This window comes from Spermophilus citellus, assembly GCF_964194105.1.
Source record: "Spermophilus citellus genome assembly, chromosome: 3".
Taxonomy (NCBI): domain Eukaryota; kingdom Metazoa; phylum Chordata; class Mammalia; order Rodentia; family Sciuridae; genus Spermophilus; species Spermophilus citellus.
In genome coordinates, this window is record NC_138184.1 from 140772335 (window position 1) to 140792536 (window position 20202).

At 40.4% G+C, this 20202-nt stretch overlaps 1 protein-coding gene across 1 annotated transcript in view; it reads right to left on the reverse strand.

Moving 5' to 3' along the window:
• Positions 1-217: 217 nt before the first annotated feature.
• Positions 218-20202, reverse strand: part of ITPRID1 (ITPR interacting domain containing 1) — a gene marked incomplete at both ends in the record, with an annotated part of 91885 nt that continues 71900 nt past the window's right edge. The window contains 5 exons of the mRNA XM_081288179.1: positions 218-505; positions 922-1033; positions 2488-2615; positions 8788-10017; positions 10592-10674. Coding sequence (XP_081144305.1) covers positions 218-505; positions 922-1033; positions 2488-2615; positions 8788-10017; positions 10592-10674 — 1841 coding nt within the window. The remainder of the gene's footprint in view (positions 506-921; positions 1034-2487; positions 2616-8787; positions 10018-10591; positions 10675-20202) is intronic.

A 20202-nucleotide genomic window follows, 5' to 3' on the forward strand; every position in this document is an offset into this window, starting at 1 on the left:
GTCAGGTACATAGTAGGTGATTAATTACTCCATAATCAATGAGTACGTAGTATTCCAAATTGCTTTGAGTTTAATCATAGAGCAGAATATGAAAACAAACAAACAAACAAAAAGATATAGGTGATGAAGGGTTGGGAGGCAATTCTGGAGGGGAAATTTAGATCTCCTTGCTACAGCTGTTGTGAGCTCTTACATTGTACACCAAATCCACTTGGAACTAGAGGAAGGTATTTGTATCTTTTTCTCCCTCAGAACAACTTGATGGAGGGGCTGGACCAGACTCCTCTGGAGCTGGTGATGGGGGAGACATCTCTGTTCTGGTCTCCTTGGCTGATAAATCAAGGGCAGCCAACTGGACCACATCTGAGCAGGAAGGCTGCTGGCCATCGTCCATGGCTGTGTGGGTGTTAGCACTTGAAGTCTGGCTACTGTTTTCTTCTGTCCAGTTATGCTGCTGCAGGTGTGTATAGTGTTCAGGAGGCTCCACCGTGAGAAACTCCAGCTGCTGAAGGGAAACAAGAATAAAAAGAGTGGACAATGTATAGTATTTGTACCAAATAGCTCACTCACTTGGGAGAGAGGCATTTATGAGGTATAAATTTTCTAGAATGGGCTCTTTGAGCCAGCAGCACATTATGGTAGTACTTAGTTTCAATTGGCTCAAGAGTAAGTTGCACCATGTCCGTGATTCTTGTTCTTAATTGGAAAATGGGTGATAGCACTTCCCTCTTATTTATGGGGCAGTGGGGATGCTGAAGATGGCAGTTAGGGGAACTGAGTTCCCAAGGTACTTTGTTCCTGAAATGAGGTGTGGGCACATCATCCTGGAATCTGAAATGACGGCAAAATCGGGTTCTCAATGAATGCCCTCCTCCTCTGGCAGGTTGGACACAGTCACACTCTGCCCCCATTGCTCCATACCAATAGAAGTCCTTCTCTGATTTGCTGAGCCCGGTCTCCTAACTGAAACTCCAGCTCTTCTACTTGCTGCCTCAGGGCCTCACGCAAAGTTTGAAGTTGTTCAGCCTCTTCCCTGTAGATAAATAACAGAAAATAACCAAATTTAATGATCACCTCTAAGGGCAGTCTTACATTGTCCCTCTCAAAATGTTGGTCCTGTCTTGGAAATTTCTTTTTTTGGCAGGGTATAGGGGATTGAACTCAAGGGCATCTGACCACTGAGCCATACCCCCAGCCCTATTTTGTTTTTCTATTTAGAGACAGGGTCTCACTGAGTTGCTTAGCACTTAGCTTTTGCCGAGGCTGTCTTTGAACTTGGGATCCTCCTATCTCAGCCTCCTGAGCGGAGATTACAGATTATAGGCATGTGCTGCCATGCCTGGCCTGTCTTTGAAATTTCTGAAAAGACAATGTCGTCGCCTTCTCTATTTGATTCAGTTACAGAAACAGATATATTCTTCAGGAAGGTTGCTTTTTTCTGGGGCATTAGGCGGGTAGGAGTGCTGAGGATTGAACCCAGGGCCTTATGCATGCTAGGCACATGCTCTTCCACTAAGCTGTATTCTCATCCTTTTTTTTTTTTTCTTTAAAACAACTCCATGATAGTATAATTTACCTATCATAAAGTTTACTGTTTTAAAGTTTACCTGATTTGCAATAAATTTAACAAGGTGAGCAACTATTACCATCATCCAGTTCATGTACCATCTCCCCAAAAAGAACCCTCATGGCCCTGTACAGTTAAATCCTACCCCTATCCTATTGTTCAGGCAATGAACAATGCCTCTGCTTTGGGGACATATTTTTAAGAAAATGTTTTATTAGTACATTATAGTCATATATCATGGTAAGGTTCATTTTGGTATAAAATCATTTTTTAAATTCTTTTTTAAAAATATTTTTTAAGTTGTTGATGGACCTTTATTTTATGTATTTATATGTGGTGCTGAGAATCGAACCCAGTACCTCACACATGCTAGGCAAGCACGTTACCACTGAGCCACAACCCCAGCCCCATATAAAATCATTTTGATATAAAATAATTTGTTCCATTTCAGTCCCCAGTACTTCACTTTTCCTCCCTCTCCACCTCCCCTTAGAGCCTCTGACTGGCCTCTACTGATCTTTCTGTTTTTGAGAGATTTGGGACATATTTTTAATCCATGTGAAAATAATGCAGATTTTCAAAACTCTAATAATCTGGACACATTTGCATTTGCATGAACCCTATTCACATCCCCTGAAGATTTCCTGCGGATAATCCCCCTCCTCCCAGCCCACTGCCTTTCTTCTGACCTTCTCATATAACCCTGGCCTTAAAGAGTAAATGTTCCCATCCAGCAAATGACTCTCACAGATCTCCCACTGAGAAAGCAAAAACAAGACCATGAAAGTAAAGGAAAACCTGGCCCGTTTCTCATTAGCCCTGCTCCAGGGTGCTCACCAGTCCTGTCCTGCCCTGATTACCTTCCCTTGCTCCAGGTGTGTGGTCTGGTACTTACTTTTATGACTCCCTCAAATAATTACCTTTCCTCCTCCGACATGTCCCTGGAAAAAAGTGCCTGCTGTCCTGTGAGGTGCTGCTCAATTTCCTCTAAATGCTCCCGGAAACTCTGGCATACAGTCTTCATGGCTTCCATCTCGAGGACTGTGCACTGAGAACGATTAGAAAGAGCTGAGAAAGGTGTCCTTTCTGATGCACTGGAAAAGCTCACCCAGAGAAGGGAATGGGTCTCCTTTCCACTGGGGATCAAAGTTCTCCTGTTAATATACGAGGAAGAGAATAGGGAGACCCAGCCTTGGGCCTCAGGAAGTAACTAGGGCCCATAGTTAGCTGAAACAGGAAGGCAGAGGTTCTTGGGCAGCCCTTGAGTGGCAATCATTACCTCTCAAAGAGACTGGGTGATGTGGGGCTGCAAAGACATGGAGAGAAGAGATGGGGGAGGCCAGCCAGAGGGCTTGTGCTTAGAAAAATTGAATCTCTCATTTAATTTTGTTTAACTTTGGTGCTGAGTACCAAGAACACTGAGCACATCTGCTTAGATGGTGTGTGCTTGATTAAAGAAAATCTGCTTAGAATATATTTTTAATGAGTCATAGCCCTGCTTAGCCACCTTCCTGGAGGTTGAGATCTGCAGCATCAGCTCCACCCAGCTAACAAGCCCACCTAGAATAAGACAGCCAAAGGTTGGGCATCCCATCCTTTCTGGGAGTTGGAATCTGGAATTGAGCTCCATCTACACTCTCCACCTTGCTTTCCATTACTTCTAATGTGAATCATCCTTCAAATTTTACATTCTATCTAGAACTGTGCCTTTGCCTTGGTTTCCTAATTTAAACATATTCCTGCAGCACCTGAAATTGCAGAATTCTCTCCACCTAACAACTCTGACCTGTGTTAAGATACTTAATCAAACTCTAGCATGGCTTCTAGTATAACAAGACTCTGTTCCTAGAATGCTTAGCTCCAGCCCCTAATTAAAATGCCTGCCTAAAAAAAGCTCAGGGCTTTTTTATAGTTTGCTTTAGCCAAAACCTGGCATAGACCCCTGACCTACCTTTCTTACATCATTTACTAAAAGGGGCTTAAAATTGTGAATGTATACCTCTTACAACTCAGAATTGCCTTTCTCAAGGACCCAAGAACCATTCCTTTGAGACATACTCATCTGGAAGGCTAGGGACTATTGCCCAGACTCTGTGGGAGGGTAGAATCCTAGTTTTGGTACCTGTCAGCTGGCTGAACAGCATTTACACTGACCAACCTTTTGTAAGTTTTCTCATCTCTGACTCTATTAAGCTCCTCTTCTTCCCTTTCTCTTACTTTCTTTAAAATGCCTAAATGATCTGTGTGCAAATCAGAATGGAGTTCAGTTCTTTCCCCTACCACCAGCAGTTGAACAAAATCTCTTTTCACTGCTCTGACTTCTGTCTGCTGTGTATCTTTGACACACTCAAGCTCTGTCCATTTGTGGGACACTCTGATATGCTGAGTTTTTACCCAGCTGTCTCCCTCATTTTGCAATCTGGTTGGATCATGCTTTGAATAAACCCAGGACCCAGGACCCTAGGATCATTACCTACCCAACTCTGGATGAGGTTAATGCTTATTGGACCTTAAAGTTATCTCTACCAGGTTCCCCAGACCCCATCACTGTGCCTAGCTGCCTGCTCACTTTTTCCCTTCTCATTAACATAATTCTACTTAGGGGCAGCAATGTGTCTAGCTGAAGAACTACATTTCCCAGCGTCCCTTGCAGATAGGACAGCCAATGGAATGGAAGCAGAGAGCCTGATGTGGGCCTTTGAGACACTCTTTAGAGGAATCTGACATGGCTAGCAAGCCCATTTAACATTTTCTTCTCACCCCTCCACAGAGACAAACCTTATACCTAGGCTAATTCCTCCAGTCCTGTTTCTAGGAAGTTCCATATTTCTTATCCTTCTCCCCAAAAACCACATGGCCAAGATCCTGGCAGTCCTATGATTGTTCTTTTCAGAACTGTCATAATGATAATACTTTCTTTTTGCTTTGAGAGTTAAGTTTTGAGTTTATCCTCCAAATTTTATAATTTTTTAATGCACCATTTAACTGCCTCAGTCCGAGTGTATGTGAACCAGCAATAAGGAAACTCTGAAGCATTATTGATATTGGCAAGAGTGCTTGGAAGATGATCATATTATGGCCTTTAAAGCCAGAAAATATCCTGGAGACCATGAGGGCTTCCTTCACAGACACACGTTCTGAAAAATAATGGTTAATAACTTTGTGATCAAAAAAATGGCAGCCAGATTTCAAACCCAAGCCTCCAGATTCATCTCTTTTCTTCTTGGTACCTGACTGGGTCACAACAGGGCCTATGGAGTAGCTAGACAGGTGGAGAAATTATCTGTCCCTCAGGAAGGAGTTGATTAAGTGGTTCAAGTGTACTCCTATACAATATCCAAGACTGGCCAGCTGGTTCAAATTCACCTGAAAGTTCTGGGGACAGTCAGATTAGACCCTTCAAAAGATGTTACTCAAGTTGGCTGGACATCATAAACATTGGGTTTTATGCTCCATCTAGATCTTTCAGGGTGACCCTTCATGATTGGATGGTGTGGGGTTGGATTTGGAAATAACCAATGGAATGTTCACATTCCCCTCAGTGATGTGGAAGATTCTGAAAGGCTGCCATCTTCTGGTCATTTGGAAACACAAAGAAAATACATTTTAGCCCTAGAACAGATAAGGAAACAGTTTGCAAGGAAGGAAACTTTATGCAAGGAAGAATGTATTTTGTACTCTTTTGGGGGGGTGTCTGGTACCGGGATTGAACTCAGGAGCACTCAATGACTGAGCCACATTCCCAGACCTATTTTGTATTTTATTGAGAGACAGGGTCTCACTGAGTTGCTTAGTGCCTTGCTATTGTTGAGGCTGGCTTTGAACTCATGATTCTCCTGCCTCAGCCTCCTGAGCTGCTGGGATTACAGGCCTAAGCCACCACACTTGGCTTTTTTTTTTTCTTTCCAATTTAAGGTCATAAGGTTAAACCCTAATCTAATACAAGTTCTGCTCTACTGACCCAAACCCATTAAAACAGGCTCAGGCCTGTAACCGTGAGCTGGTGGCACGCACACTCATTCCAACTCCTGCTTGTTTAAAACCTACATAGCCATCTGAGGATGTCCACTGTGCATTCACTTCTAAGAATTTATTCGTATCAGCAAACCTTTATTTTAGATATCCCAGAAGACCACAAAAATGGCCATGTGTTTCTCTGCAGTGAAACCACTGGATAAGCTGGAGGTGTTTCTCTGTGTCATATGTTTTACCTAAAATTGCTCTTAGTTTTAACTTTTGTTTGGAATTCCTGTTATGTAAAAGGAGATATCCATGCCTGCCTATAATCTTCATTTGCTCCAAGACGCATTTTCTAGTTAATTTTCTCCTAAATATCTTTCCTAACCCTTGCCAACACACAGCATTTAACTTAAAGTCATTTTTCTCTGGAATATTTTTCAGGCCTTATAAACCCAGGCTCACTCTCAAGGTGGCAGATGTTGCTGTATTACGCACCTTTTTCCTCTTTGTTCTTTAAGTTTCTTTGTGTGGCCTCTGGGCTCACCGAGGAATGCAATCCCTTATTTTCACTTGTTCTCCTGTGTGTGTGTGTGTGTGTGTGTGTGTGTGTGTGTAGGCATGTATGTATGTCTGCTTACAAGCACAAATACACATGTACATGTGTTTTGATTGTTTCCTTTGAATGTGTGTTTCTGGTTCCTTGGATCTAAATAAAGATAAACATTAACATCTACTAAAACTCTATATAGTACTCATTTAAGTAGGTATATAATACCAAATTAATTTGGTAAAAGTACTTTTTTGTATAATTGCAAGCTCTAGAAGGGGAGAAGGCTAAGGCAGTATGGGACAAGGTATCTTAAACCGTGGGCTGGTGGCACGCACATTCATTCCAACTCCTGCTTGTTTAAAACCTACATAGCCATCTGAGGATGTCCACTTTGCATTATGGGCCACAAAGCCTCTCTATTTTCAGCAGAAATGCTGATATGTCATAGGGTCAACCCAGTAGGAGCATCTATTTCTAGATGACAAGTTGTTCCACCCAGATGGGACTATGCAGGCCCATCTAAAGTAGGAAGAAAGGGAAGACCTCTGGTCTAGACTCAGGGTCACCCCTAGACCTACGTTAGTCTCCTGTCTAAATAGCATCCTTGCCTAGTACCTGGCTCTGGGTTCCTGAGCCCAAGTTTCTCCAGGGCTGTGTCTGTCTGTGTTCTGCCTTCCAGAAACTGTAGTCCTTCTACCTGCTTATATGCTCCCTAGTGCCAGATGCCCACTTTCTCTCTCAGTCCTCAGAATCATGCTCCTACAAATTTCTGAGGACACCTCCAATACCCTATATGCTCCAAGCCTTCAGTAGCAATGGTCTGACCAGGCTGGGCTACTTGATCTGCTGTGCTCCTGGATGCCAGGGCTTGCCTTATGAAGTAGGTATCCTTCTAGAACTTGTGTCAAGCCCACCCATTAGCTGCTCTAGACTCTGGGGCTTATGTATTCATTGACTCAACCATGTCAAATAACCTCCTGCAGCTGGACACTTTTGTTTGTGCCATGGGAGACTGGGTTACCTTTTTTTTCCCCTTTGTTCAATTGTGGTCAAATCACTGAATGAAGGATAGTCTAACTGAGTATCTATACTCATCTGTTGTCACAGATACCTGACTTTAATATCAAGTGATAAATTGAATGATAGTGCTTCTCAATTGATACATGTTTGGAATCTCTCTTCTCAACACAATCAATAAGTGATTTGTATTGTTTTCAAGGGTGGATGTGAACAGATAAGGTACTATCTTATTGCTTGAATAAAACTTTCTCTTACAAGAAGATAACCTTCATTCATGTATCATTTAAAAATATTCCAAATTCCTGATAGTTTTGAAATGTGAAAGAATAATGTCACAAATTATTTCAACTTTCATGTAATTATTTTCTTTATCATCACATTGATAGCTATTTCTATTTGTTGAGAGATCATGTAGAAATATGCTTTATCTTCCAAATAATCACTTTCTAATGTTAACATTACTTATATATATATTTAGATATTTTAGAGTTGGACACACCTTTGCTTGGAATGGATGTCCAAAACGTTCATGTCTTCCAAATTTGAATTTGTATTTATCACTTTGTAGTTTGGAAGTGCTGGAAGAATTATATAACCTCTCTCAGTTCTAGTTCCTGGTCTATAAAAGAGAGAGGACATGGAATATATTAGGAATCCAATAAATATTTATGGTATGTATGAATCCAAGGTCAAAGGACGTAAAGTCATTAAAATGGTTAGCGTAGGTACTCAACAAATATTTATGGAACTGAAGAATTGGAAGGTAACCTAGCAGACACCAAACCCTAGATGCTCAGTAAATCACAATTTCTATTCATTTTCTTTGAATAGCTGCAATCCTAGTGTCTGTGTCCCTCTTTTAACTCTTTCTGTATGCAATTTCATGTATGAGAGACTTGATTTTTTGAATCAATGGTGGGCCTAGATTATTTCATATCTTGAGGACTGTGGAAAAGAAGGCAATGGAAGGACTCATTAAATACCTGTTGACTAATCAAAGGCCCAAAAAGGTTGATCAATTTCTAATAACCCCAGTGTCTGCTTTGAAACAAGCCTAGAAAGGGTGGACCAAAGTCCTTCTACCTGACATGAGGAGTTCTAGGTTCAAGAGGTGAGCAGAAGTAAAACAGTATTAATAACTGAAGATGAGAGGAACACCCAACTAATATTACCTAGAGCTTCTCTGTACCAGACTGTGCTGAGTACTTTACAAGCTTATTTAATAATAAGACAATCCATATCTGCAGACTGCCTCATCTCCTTATTTGATAGGGTGGACCCAGAGAAATTAAATGGCTTGAGCAAGATTATTTAGCTAAGAAAAAATGTAAGATCCAGAACTTCTCAGCTAGACTGAACTGGAGATGAGGCGAGTGCATGAATGCTGACAATCTTGGGGATATGTATTTACTGTATTATGCCTTAGTTTTCCCTTCTGTAAAATGAGGACTAATCATAAAATCTGCCTTCCTTGCTTCAAAAGGTGATTGATTAGAAGCACGAAATAAGAAGAGATTTGGGAGAATATGCCCTCTATGATAAAGTACTCTACAAATAGTTCCCGTGATTTAAATCAGGAGGGCCATCCCCAAGATCTCACATTCAGGAAGGAAGCCTTGACCTTATCCCTGAGGCATTAGTGGTGCCTTTGGTGCACTTGCCTTCTCATCTTTGCAGGGGAAACACTTACAGAACAAAGCTCCCTCATGGCGGCGTCCTGAAGGGCTTTCAAGGTCTTCGTGAACTGGGCTTCTGGGTGATCTGCATGTGAGCCCAGGCCGTGCCTACAGGCTGGAGTTGCAGGGCCGGGGCTTGGCCTTTCTGCACAGCAGTGGGGATGGTGATGACAGCAAACACAGCAGAGGGTGGGGGTAGTGTGGCAGGTGCCCACTGGGTAAAGACTAGGGAAACCCGTGTCCAGAGAGACTGATTTGGTGAGGGGCGGGGACCTCTGAGCGAAGGCCTTGTCACTTGGGGATGAACAGCAACGCCAGGGCTGGGATTCACAGGTGTAAGTCTGAACAGAAACATCAGCGACCTGTCTCGATTCTGTCCCTAGTCTTGGTCCTGTGGTAGTCAGAGGGTCACACAGAGTGCATTCTAAATCTGTGCTTCCACAGTCAGTCCCCAAGGCCATGGCACTGTGAGCAGCTGACACCAGATTAGAGGACATCTGGGCCCACACAGCCTGGGAGCGGCCAGCGTTTGAGTCAGTGGGAACATCTCCAGGCAGTTTATTGAGGTGGGAAACAGACCTGTCAGATGTTTGGCCAAGGTCAACTGAACAGGATGTGACTTCTCTGTGCTTAGGAAGTTGCTGTGGTGGCCTCTCTTGTACTAGTGAGGTGTGGCTGGTGTAGGGACAGAACTTGCTGCCCTCTTCTGCTCCTAGGGCCTCCAAGTCCACATGAGGGAAATTGTCTTGAATCTGATGAATCCCAGGCAAACTTTGAGACTCACAGTGGTGGCCTTGTGCGAGCCCTTCCTCTGTTCCCTCAGGCCCCAGAGTCCTGTCCTTCTCTTCTATGATGTGGGCCAATCCCAGAGGGCCATAATATGTGGAGGTGACCATGGCTCCAGGGCCTTCGTATTCAGCATGGGACACTGGCGGGGGCTGCCACAGATGGCCGACTTCCCTTGGGTGTTCTTTCCCAGTGGCAGTCTTGGCCAGGGTCGCGTCTGGGATCAACAGCTCTGGTGGTCCCTCAAGCTGAGGCTCTTCCTCCACCACAGATGCTGAAGCCTTTTCTTCCAAGATGCTCCAGTCTGGGCTAGAAAAAGATGTGCTCACCATGCTCTTGGAACCAGACCTCTCTGACTCTTGCTGACAGTCCTGGGATGACACTAAGCTGTGGCTCTGATCCCCTGGCTTTCTGCCTCCGTTCTCAGCAGGACTCTGGCTGCTTGGGAAGGAAGGCATCTGTAGGAGCAACCGGGACAAAGGGAAAGGTGTCAGGAGGCGGGGAAGGCAATAGGGGTAAGGTTTTAAGTGTCATCATGGTTGACTCCGAAGTTAGGAGACAAAAGTTACAGGCTCAAGGTCTACATCAGTGAGTGCTTCATCCAGCATCAGCTTATGAGGCTCCACTTTCTTGATTAAAAAAGTTAAAAGGATGGGGCTGGGGTTGTGGCTCAGTGGTAGAGCGCTTGCCTAGCATGCGGGAGGCACTGTGTTCGATCCTCAGCACCACATAAAAAGGAAGAAAGAAAGAAGGAAAGAAAGGAAGAAATAAAGGGGAAAAAAAGAAGGGATGGTATTGTGTCCATCTACAACTAAAAAAATATATATTAAAAAAATGAAAAGGAAAGGTGGAATATTCTGGAACCTCGTCTACAGTGACTCCATCATGCTCTGCCCCTTGACTGCACATGGCATGTGCCTCCAAACCCTTCTGAATCTGGCAGCCACCTTAAACTTATCTTTCCTTCTAAGTTAGCCATGAGTGAGGTTAGAGTGGACCATGTGGGGTGAGCAATAAGGGCCCTCTTCCTACCTGGAAGGGTGGGGCTTCCGGTGGCTCCTCCAGAAACCCACTGCTGTCAGACTGACAGCTGTTTGTTCTGTCCACCCTGGTGCCTGTGAGAAGAAAGAGGCCTTGAGTTCAGTAAAATAAAAACATGCTGCCAACAGGACCCCCTAGGTGCCCGGCATGTCAGAGAGCCTCCACAAATGCCAAGCACATAGGAATAAAGGAATTCCATTACTTTCTCTCTTAGTTGCTAAAGAGTTCATGTAAATCTGCATCTCTAGTTTCCTAATACAAAGAGGAAAGCATGTACTAAAGGAAGGGGAACTAACTTCTCTCAAAACTAAATTACAGCCAGGCACGGTCATGCATGCATGTAATCCCAGCAGCTCGGGAGGCTGAGGCAGGAGAGTCGCAAGTTCAAAGCTAACCTCAATAACAAGGTGCTAAGAATTCAGTGAGACCCTGTCTCTAAATAAAATACAAAATAGGGCTGGGGATGTGGCTCAGTGGTTGAGTGTCCCTGAGTTCAGTTCCTGGCACCCCTCCAAACAAATAAACAAAAAACTCAATAACAATATGGTTGTGAGCAGATTCTTTACTAAGGGGAAGAAAATTCAGAAGGAGACCTTACACGCCTTAAATGCTACACTAATAAAACAGTTAAAAACTAAAATTTGTATGTGTGTGTATATTTACATATTCTTTTTCCTTTTACTAAATTGTTACTAAATTTTAGATAAGAATCTTTTCCTAAGCCAGGTGTGGTGGCACAAGCCTGTAATCCCAGTGGCACAGGAGGTCAAGGCAGGAGAATCGAAAATTCAAAGACAGCCTCAGCAACTTAGTGAGGTCCTAAAGCAACTCAGTGAGACCATTCTTGAAATAAAATATAAAAAAGGGCTGGGAATGTGGCTTAGTGGTTAAGTGACTCTGGGTTCAATCCTGGTACACACACACACACACACACACACACACACACAAAGAAGATAATTGAATAAACAAAAATAATAGCAATGTGTTATGGGGATTATAACAAAGACATAGAAAAGTGAAAAGTCTGCAAAAATAAGCACTTATTATTATAAAACTGAGTTGTGTGCATGGTAATAGCTACCCCAAAGATATTCCTTTAACATGTGCAATACGTACAGAACATTTAACTTGGGTAATAGACTTGTTTACTTATTGTCAGAGAAAATAGAGACTATTGATTGTGTATTTATTATAGAAATAAATACATTTTAAATATACAAATTAAATGTATATTTAATTTGTGCAACACATGTGATTTTACTGCTTTTATTATAATTTTAACTCAATCAGTATTAAAACTTTCTAGATCCTTTCAGAGTTAGGAGAAAAATTTGTGCTTCTGTGAAAAAATAAATGATGATGATGGTAGTAAACTTTCAAAAGCTCAGTGCAGAATATAATTTTTTTAAAGTATTATGCAACGGGCCCTGTCATTTTGGCACAACCCTATAGTGTGGACACCCTGTCTTCAAATATTTTCTACATGAACCCCATCTTGCAAGCTTATCATACAAGCTTCAGGACCCCTGGCTGCCTGTTACTACTCACTCCCAAAGCCCCTCTGCAGTACAGTATGCAGACAGGAGAGAAGAGGACAGGACTAACTTCCACTCTTCACTCCCCACCCCCATACTACATAGCATTAGAAACCCAACAGGATGCTTGAACCCTTGTTGGAGGATGGCAAGGTAGACTTTGCAACCTCTTGTTCTTTCTTTATGTTTTGGTATAAAATTTGCACTACAAACTGAAGGACTCCCAGTATGTCATTATTATTTCACCTTTCCAGATAATATCTAAGTAATTTTTATTCTGGAGTATAAACTTCACATATCATGTTTGCCATTCCCCTTCTTACAATGAAAAATGAAATGATAAATTAGAATATTAGAATAAAATGATGTGTTACAGAGTATTCATCCATGGACTGGGTGGCCCATAACAGTCTGGTTCAAATGCAAATACAGATGTCCCTGGTATGGGTAGGAGATTGGTTCCAGGACCTCTCCCAGAATTCCAAAATCCTCAGATGCTCAAGTCCCTTATATTAAAAAAATGGCATAGTGTTAGCATATAACCTACACATATCTTCTTTGTTTTTTGAGTTAGGTTTTCTTTGTGGGAGAGAGGGAAATTATTGGCGATTAAATTCAGGGGCACTTGACCACTTAGCCACATCCTGAGCCCTATTTTGTATTTTATTTAGAGACAGGGTCTCACTGAGTTGCGTAGCGCCTCACTTTTTCTGAGGGTGGCTTTGAACTTGTGATCCTCCTCCCTCAGCCTCCTGAGCTGCTGGGATTACAGGCATGTACCACCATGCCCTGCTACGTGTACTTTGTGTTTTTAGGATCGCTTTTCATGTAATTTAAATCTTCTTAGATTATTTATAATAGCTAATACAATGTAAATGTTATGTGTTGTATATGATCAGTTATAAAAGCTTTGTTCCTCCAAATATTTTTGATCTGTGGTTGGGCTGTGGATGCAGAAGCCCTTCATGTATGGAGGACAGAATAAACAACCATATACATGAAAGGCCTCTAAAAAGTACAAGGAGTAATCTCCTCTAAAAGGGGTATATTTGTCATATAACTGTTACTTTTCATTAACTATTTATAAAGCAAAAACAAACAAATCTCTGAAACTGACTTAAGAGAATCTGTGAGTCCATCAGGCTTTAATAACCTCACTTGTGTGGTGAGATCAAATGGTGGAGTTGGGCATGGTTCTGTCAGGAATGAAGCTTTTTATTTTGTGTTTGCTCTAAGCGTTGAATGCATGCATCTGAATTATTTTAAGAAACTCAGCAAGCAAAATGTGCGACAATTTACAGATGGGTTAATTTCTTTAGGAGGTTCAAAATTCTTGCTCCTTATAAAGCACCTTTTCAGCAACTAGACCCTAAGCACCTAGATACTGGGCTTCCAAATTCTAAATATTCCCTTAGGGTTGTAGGAATTTAAAAAGACAAAGGATGAGAAATCACCTAGCTCAGGATGGCTATGATGGATTATTAAACAAACAGACAAAAACAAATGTGTATCATTTATCACTCCCCCACCCTCATATGAGTGTGTATCACAAGGGAGGCTGGACTTCAGGAAAGGCAGTTGGGCTTTTGGTAAGAGTAACAGAAATGGTACCAGCATGCCCAGGTCAGTCCCTGAAGCTAGCTAGACCAAGAGTGAGCAACCCAAGTCTCAGGATCCTCAAGAGAATTTCCCCTGAGCACTTAACATATCCAAGAGCCAGAGCTCTTCCTTACTCTGCTAAATGGGGGCCTTGACTTCCAACTTGGCTGCTACCAGTCCTTGTCCTCCAGCTACATCTTATTACCCGAGCCTTCCACTCCTGGCTGGCTCTTGTTCCAAACAAGTTAGATAAATAGAACCCTTCACTACCAACCTTCCACATGATTTTGTTGTGTTGTTTCAATGGCTGGATCTCCCAGCAGGCCAACTTCTCTATGATGAACACTGCTGAAATGCTGCTAGGCTCCATGACTGAATCATCTAGAAGATCTGGAGCCACCGATCTGGTTCAAATTCTCACTCTTTTATTTATGAGCTATGTAATCTGGGGGAAGTCTGCTTGCCCTCTTTGTGTCTGATCCCTCATGTGGAAAGAATGAATATGATACTGTTATTTGTGGAGTTTTGATTAGAATAATATCCATTATTGTCATGTATGTAAGAAATAAAAAAATATAATTTTATATACATATAATTTACTTCATGTGAAAGATATTTAAAGATATTATATGAAAGTCATTATATATGTATATATATTTCCTGCAGAGCATCATTATTATAACTCAATCACTATTGATATTATTATTAAACATCATGAATGATCATTGTGATTAATATTAATATTCATTATAAGTTTCCTTTTTCAGTACACAGCTGTCTTCATGAATATCAGTTTTATCCTCCCAATTAGGTGGACCCTGCCTGGTGCAGGACTACTTCACTGTTATATACATTTAAAAACATTTTGTGCCTGGGAGGAGGCCAACGCCTCAGGCACTTTATCTAAATAATCACTAGATGGCAGCATTACACCAACCACAAGAGTGAGGAGCCAGATCCCTACCAAGAACCTTGGGATGGTTCAAATGAGTAAGCCAAGTCAACCTGAAGGCTGCTTTTCTGGACTGTAATGATAATAAAAGCTTCTGAATCCTAAGTGAAAATTTTTACATCTTAAATAGTCTGTTCATAAAGGCTCAGGGGAAAAAAAAACTATGGAATTGAAAGGTTAAGAAGGGAGAGGGAGAAAAAGAATAGTATGGCAGGCCAAAGTTGTATAGAGAAAGAGAACAACCTGAAAGTGTTTGGACTCACTGCCTTCATCAGAGATTCTAATTCATTTATGTCATTGCCGAGTTCCTATCTCTTCCATCTTATAATGATAGAAAATTTCTGTGAGAGCTCAGGGTTGAAGCTGAGTCACAGACCAAGGTATCTCAGAATTGGAGTGGACTTTGCAGATGAGGCAAATGCAAACACCCTTAGGAGGTGAGCAGGTAGCCTAAGTATGTGAAGCAGCTCGGTTCAGGACCAGGAGTGGTGTGGTGTGGGTTTTGTGGACTACTCTGGTTGTTCCCCAAGGGCATTTAAAAAATTAATTTAAAAATGTTTTCTAGACTAACAAAATCTCTCCATTGGCTACAGTCTCCAGGTAAGAAGTCAAGATGGTGTCATGTACCATATAATGCAGGAATCCCTTCTAGAATAATCCTAATAGATGTCACCTAGCAGTGTTCACAATTCTTGTTATGGGGAATTGTTCCTATGTGATTAGAACCTAAAAGCATATTTTACTTTTCAGAAAATGCTGAAATCCATAGAATTTTCCATTTATTGATCACAATAAAACTCAGTGAAGTAACAAACAGAACACAACTAACCCCCTTTTCTGAAGACAGTTCTCTTGTACTTTCCAGGTCTTTCTCCTTAGTGTAGTCCCCCCAGTCCCTTTAGATCAGTCTCATAGGACAGGATTTCCTATTGTTTGTCCCTTGTATTTTCCAATAATCTCTTACTTAATAATGCTTGCTGTAAAGCCTGGCTTCCAGATCTTGTTTCCGAAGCCAGCTGAGAACTGGTCTGGCCAGCATGGTTGGCAGGAAGATTGTTCTCGTCCCTATTTCTGGGTAGTTTGGTTCCACACACAGCCTAAGATTGTGGAGTTTAGTTAGAAATGGTGCTCCCAGGGTTGGGTTATGCCAACATGGGCCTCTACTTTGAAACTAAGGAATACATATTCTGAAAACTAAATGAAGGATTTAGCTTGTATCCTTGTGGAATTGCTCATTTGAGATCATAGTGCCTTCCTGTCAAGGATGATTTTGATCATCAATTAAATAATTTATTTTCATTTTATATTCTCTAAGAATGGAGAATATTATGTCTGCCTTTCACCTTAGTTTTGGTCTTAGTTCATGAATTTTTGTATATTGTACATGTCATAATTTCCGTTTTTATCTTGTTTTGTTGGCATATTTTGGTATTTATTTTGCTCATTCATTTTGCTTTTTTACTTTTCTTTGATTCTTTATTTTGAATGTGAATAGAATTTTTGAATGATGCTTAAGTCTATTTCTTTGTTTAGATGTATTTATTCCATGTATTTATTCTGAAACCTACTTGTATTATCTATCTATAGCTTGGAAAAATGTTCTTGCTGTGGATCAAGGCACTGTTAATTACTGACGGCAACAGACTTTGGAGGCAGAGCCTGGGTGGCTCTTGAGGAAATCTTCATTCTTAACAAATGAGCCTTGGTCCTATGCAGTCCTAAGATAGTCCACAGTGTCAGCAAAGACACCTGCCCTCATGGAGCTTATGTCTTGACTGTGACCCAGGAGAATTAGTTGTTATGGAAGACATTCCTGAGCCAAGTTGATTCTTCCTTCTATGCCAGAAGTCTTGGTAGAAGACTTCCCCTTCAAGTTTTCTATATAACATTCTGATAACTTCCATTAGCAGCATCCTGCTGATACTTTTGGTTCAAGTTCCTTAGCTCAGGAATCCCACCCCTCCCCTTTTTCCCCCTTTCCTTTTCTCTCTCTTCCCCCTTCCCTTTTCTCTTACTGATTGCTTCAGTTTAGCTGTTTTTCCTTTGTTCTTTTGTTAGAATAAACTTTCTTCATCATTAAGCTGGGGGGGGGGTGGTGGAAAGCTGCTTCTCTAAAATTAACTTTTCTTGGCTTAATACCATTACTTGTTGTTCATTATGATAGAAGCAATACATAGTGGTGAAGAAATGGAAAAAGCAAAAAGATTCATATATAATCTAATCATTTAGGAAAATATTTCTGCAGGTTGAATTGTCTTTGAGCACATGCATGTGTGTGTCTGTGTTGTAAAATAATAATCATAATATGCACACTTTATATCCTGCTTTTGTCACATCATATATTATTTTTTTTCTTATAAAAATACCATAAAAGATAAAATTTTGTGGCAACTTTTAATTTCTTTATGATTTGCCTTCAATAACTGGGACTCGGGGTACATTCCACCACCAGCACTTAATCTCTTCAGAAACTACTGAAATTTCAGGATTTTTTACTTCTTGAATTAGTGATTTTTTAAACTCAATCTTTTAAATTTATTTTCTATGTCATCAATTAAATAATTTATTTTTATTTCATATTCTCTAAGAATGGAGAATATTATGTCTGCCTTTCATCTTAGTTGTGGTCTTAATTCATAAATTTTTGTATGTAATACATGCTATATTTTCTGTTTTCTTGTTGTTTCATTGGCATACTTTTTGGTATTTATCTTGCTCATTCATTCTACTCTTTACTTTTCTTTGATTCTTTATTTTAAATGTGAATAGAATTTTTGAATGACCTTTAAATCTATTTCTTTGTTTAGATATATTTATTCTAGCTCCATTTTCATGTGATATACATTCAATCTTATTGGTTATAATTGTATATTATCTACTTTTACAATTGTGATGGATGTAGTAAAAATGTGGCACACTGGATACAAATCCTCCCTCTTTTTCTGGAAATAGGTATCACTAATAGTCCATGACAGATTTTTCTGCTATACTGGAATTCAGCCTCAGCATCTTTGTCAGATCAAAATTACTAGTGGCTAAAACTAATCAATGAGAATCAGAACACACGTTTTTAACCATCCTTCTACTTACTGGTGTATCAATAAAAACTGACCTAATTTCATGCATAAGTAGATCTGATTTTGAGTTGGATCATAGTTATCACAGAGACTAGAAAGAGAATAAAAGGAGATAAGGTAAATTGCATAGCTTACTCTGACACTCAATATTTGATAGTTTTATTAATATAATTAGTTTTCAATTCATTTTCTTTTGCCAGTGGACTATATTTCCTTTGTTTCTTTGTCCCCTCCACCCACAGTAATTCCAAAGGCTTATAGAATATTTTTGTATTTAACAATATTAACATCAAAATTTTACCCATTTCAAATTATATTTGTCAATGTTGAGAACTAAACAGTATCTATTGACTTCCTAATGAATCCATATTTAACAGTTTCTCTTCTATTATAACTTTCTATGACATGATCTAGAATTTTAGATCCAGTAATTGTTATTTTTTAAATATTCATGATAATTTATCTTATTCACAATTATATTTATAATTCTTCAGACTCTGTCTTGCCTGTCCACTCAAACAGGACTCCCTTATCTGGTAGGCTGCTATATATCTTGTACACTTCTTTTTCAGGAAGAATCCATGGATGCTCTATTTCCTTGGCCTTTGCTTATCTGAAATGCTGCTTCATATGAACACCTGAAAGCATATAGAATTTTTTTTTTCATACAGGGGATTGAACTCAGGGACACTCGACCACTAAGCCACATTCTCAGCCCTATTTTGTATTTTATTTAGAGATAGGGTCTCAATGAGTTGCTTAGTGCCTTGCTTTTGCTGAGGCTGGCTTTGAACTCGCGATCCTCCTGCCTCTATCTCTGGAGTCACTGGGATTACAGGGGTGTCCACTGCGCCCATCACATCCATGGAATTTAAAGTATAAAGTTTACTACTCAAGAATTCTAAACTGGTCTGGGTGGTGTATTGCTGTAATCCCAGTGACTCGGGAGGCCAAAGCAGGAGGATTATGAGTTCAAACCCAGCCTCAGCAACTAGTGAGGCCCTAAGCAACTCAGTGAGACTTTGTCTCTAATAAAAATATAAAAAAGGGCTGGGGATATAGCTCACTGGTTAAGTAACATTGGGTTCAATTCCTCCTACAAAAGAAAGAAAGAAAGAAAGAAAGGAAGGAAGGAAGGAAGGAAGGAAGGAAGGAAGGAAGGAAGGAAGGAAGGAAGGAAGGAAGGAAGAAGTATGCACCTATACTATCTTCTGGCATCTGACAGGACATTTGCTGAGATATCAATGAGAAAAAACAAAAACAAAAATGAAAAAAAAAAACAAACCCCTATGTTGGTCCAATTAACTGACCATTGTATTTTTAAATATATAACTCATCTGGCCCCTCTAGCAGTGTGAATATCTTTCTCTCTGAAAACTGTCAGATTAACACCTTACCTTGAAAATTGTTGAAAAGAACACTCTGGGGTAATATATTCAGAGAATGTGACCCAATGATATCTGTCCCCGATCTTCCTTCCCCTACTATGCTTCTGTCAGAGGAATGAAAAGAGGCCAGGGTTCCTGGAGCTTTGTGGCATAGAGTAACTAGGGAATAATTGGTGACCCAGGATCTTGGAATGAAAAAAGCTAGGATTTTAATACAGTTAGATATTTCTGAAGTAGAACATTTCTATGAATCTATAAAGATTGTATTGTTTAACCACACTTATCTTCTTTGTCTACAAGGATACTTATTTATTAGACATTCCTGAGATAAAAAGAAGGGGGAAGATCCAATTTTAAGTACTAAATGTTCATTCATTATCCTGTAAGAATGTCAAGTCATGGCAAATTTTAATTTAGATCTTTGAAAACAGAATAATAGACATTTCTAGGACTAAATGAACAGTCTCTCCAGGTGAGATAATAAGTAGATTTCAAATTTTGACTTCTCTTGAGTGTTTAATTTCTGTACTGATTCAACTAGCATAGTTCTAGTGATAACTAGTCCAATTTTTTCCCCCTCTCTTGTGAATCTGAGTGGGAACAAACATTTATCCTTGCTTCAGTTAACCAGTTGATTGGCAGGTGATTACATCTAATGTTCAGACAGAAAGAAGAAGTAGTCCTTTTCTATGGCAGCCTAGTTGATCAAAACTAATAACCCAAGTTGGAGAAGAAAATAAATATTGACCAACTTAGAACCAAAGTTTCCATAAAAAGTCAAGCTGATGATTTCATCTCCAGCTGTACTCTAGAGGCCTCACATGGACTCATGGCTCTGTGAGAGACAGAGGCTTTTCAGGGAGGCCATTGTGTGTGCATTATTCTACATTCACCCTTCCTGGCCTCCACTACCCTCCATTCCCATCATTGTCTGCTCTGCCTGAGCCCCAGGCTTTGACTTGTATTTAATCAATGGGATGTGCCAGGAGAAGAAGGAGATGGATGGACAGGAGAAAGGGAAAGGATCACATATCCATCGCCTCCTTTTCTA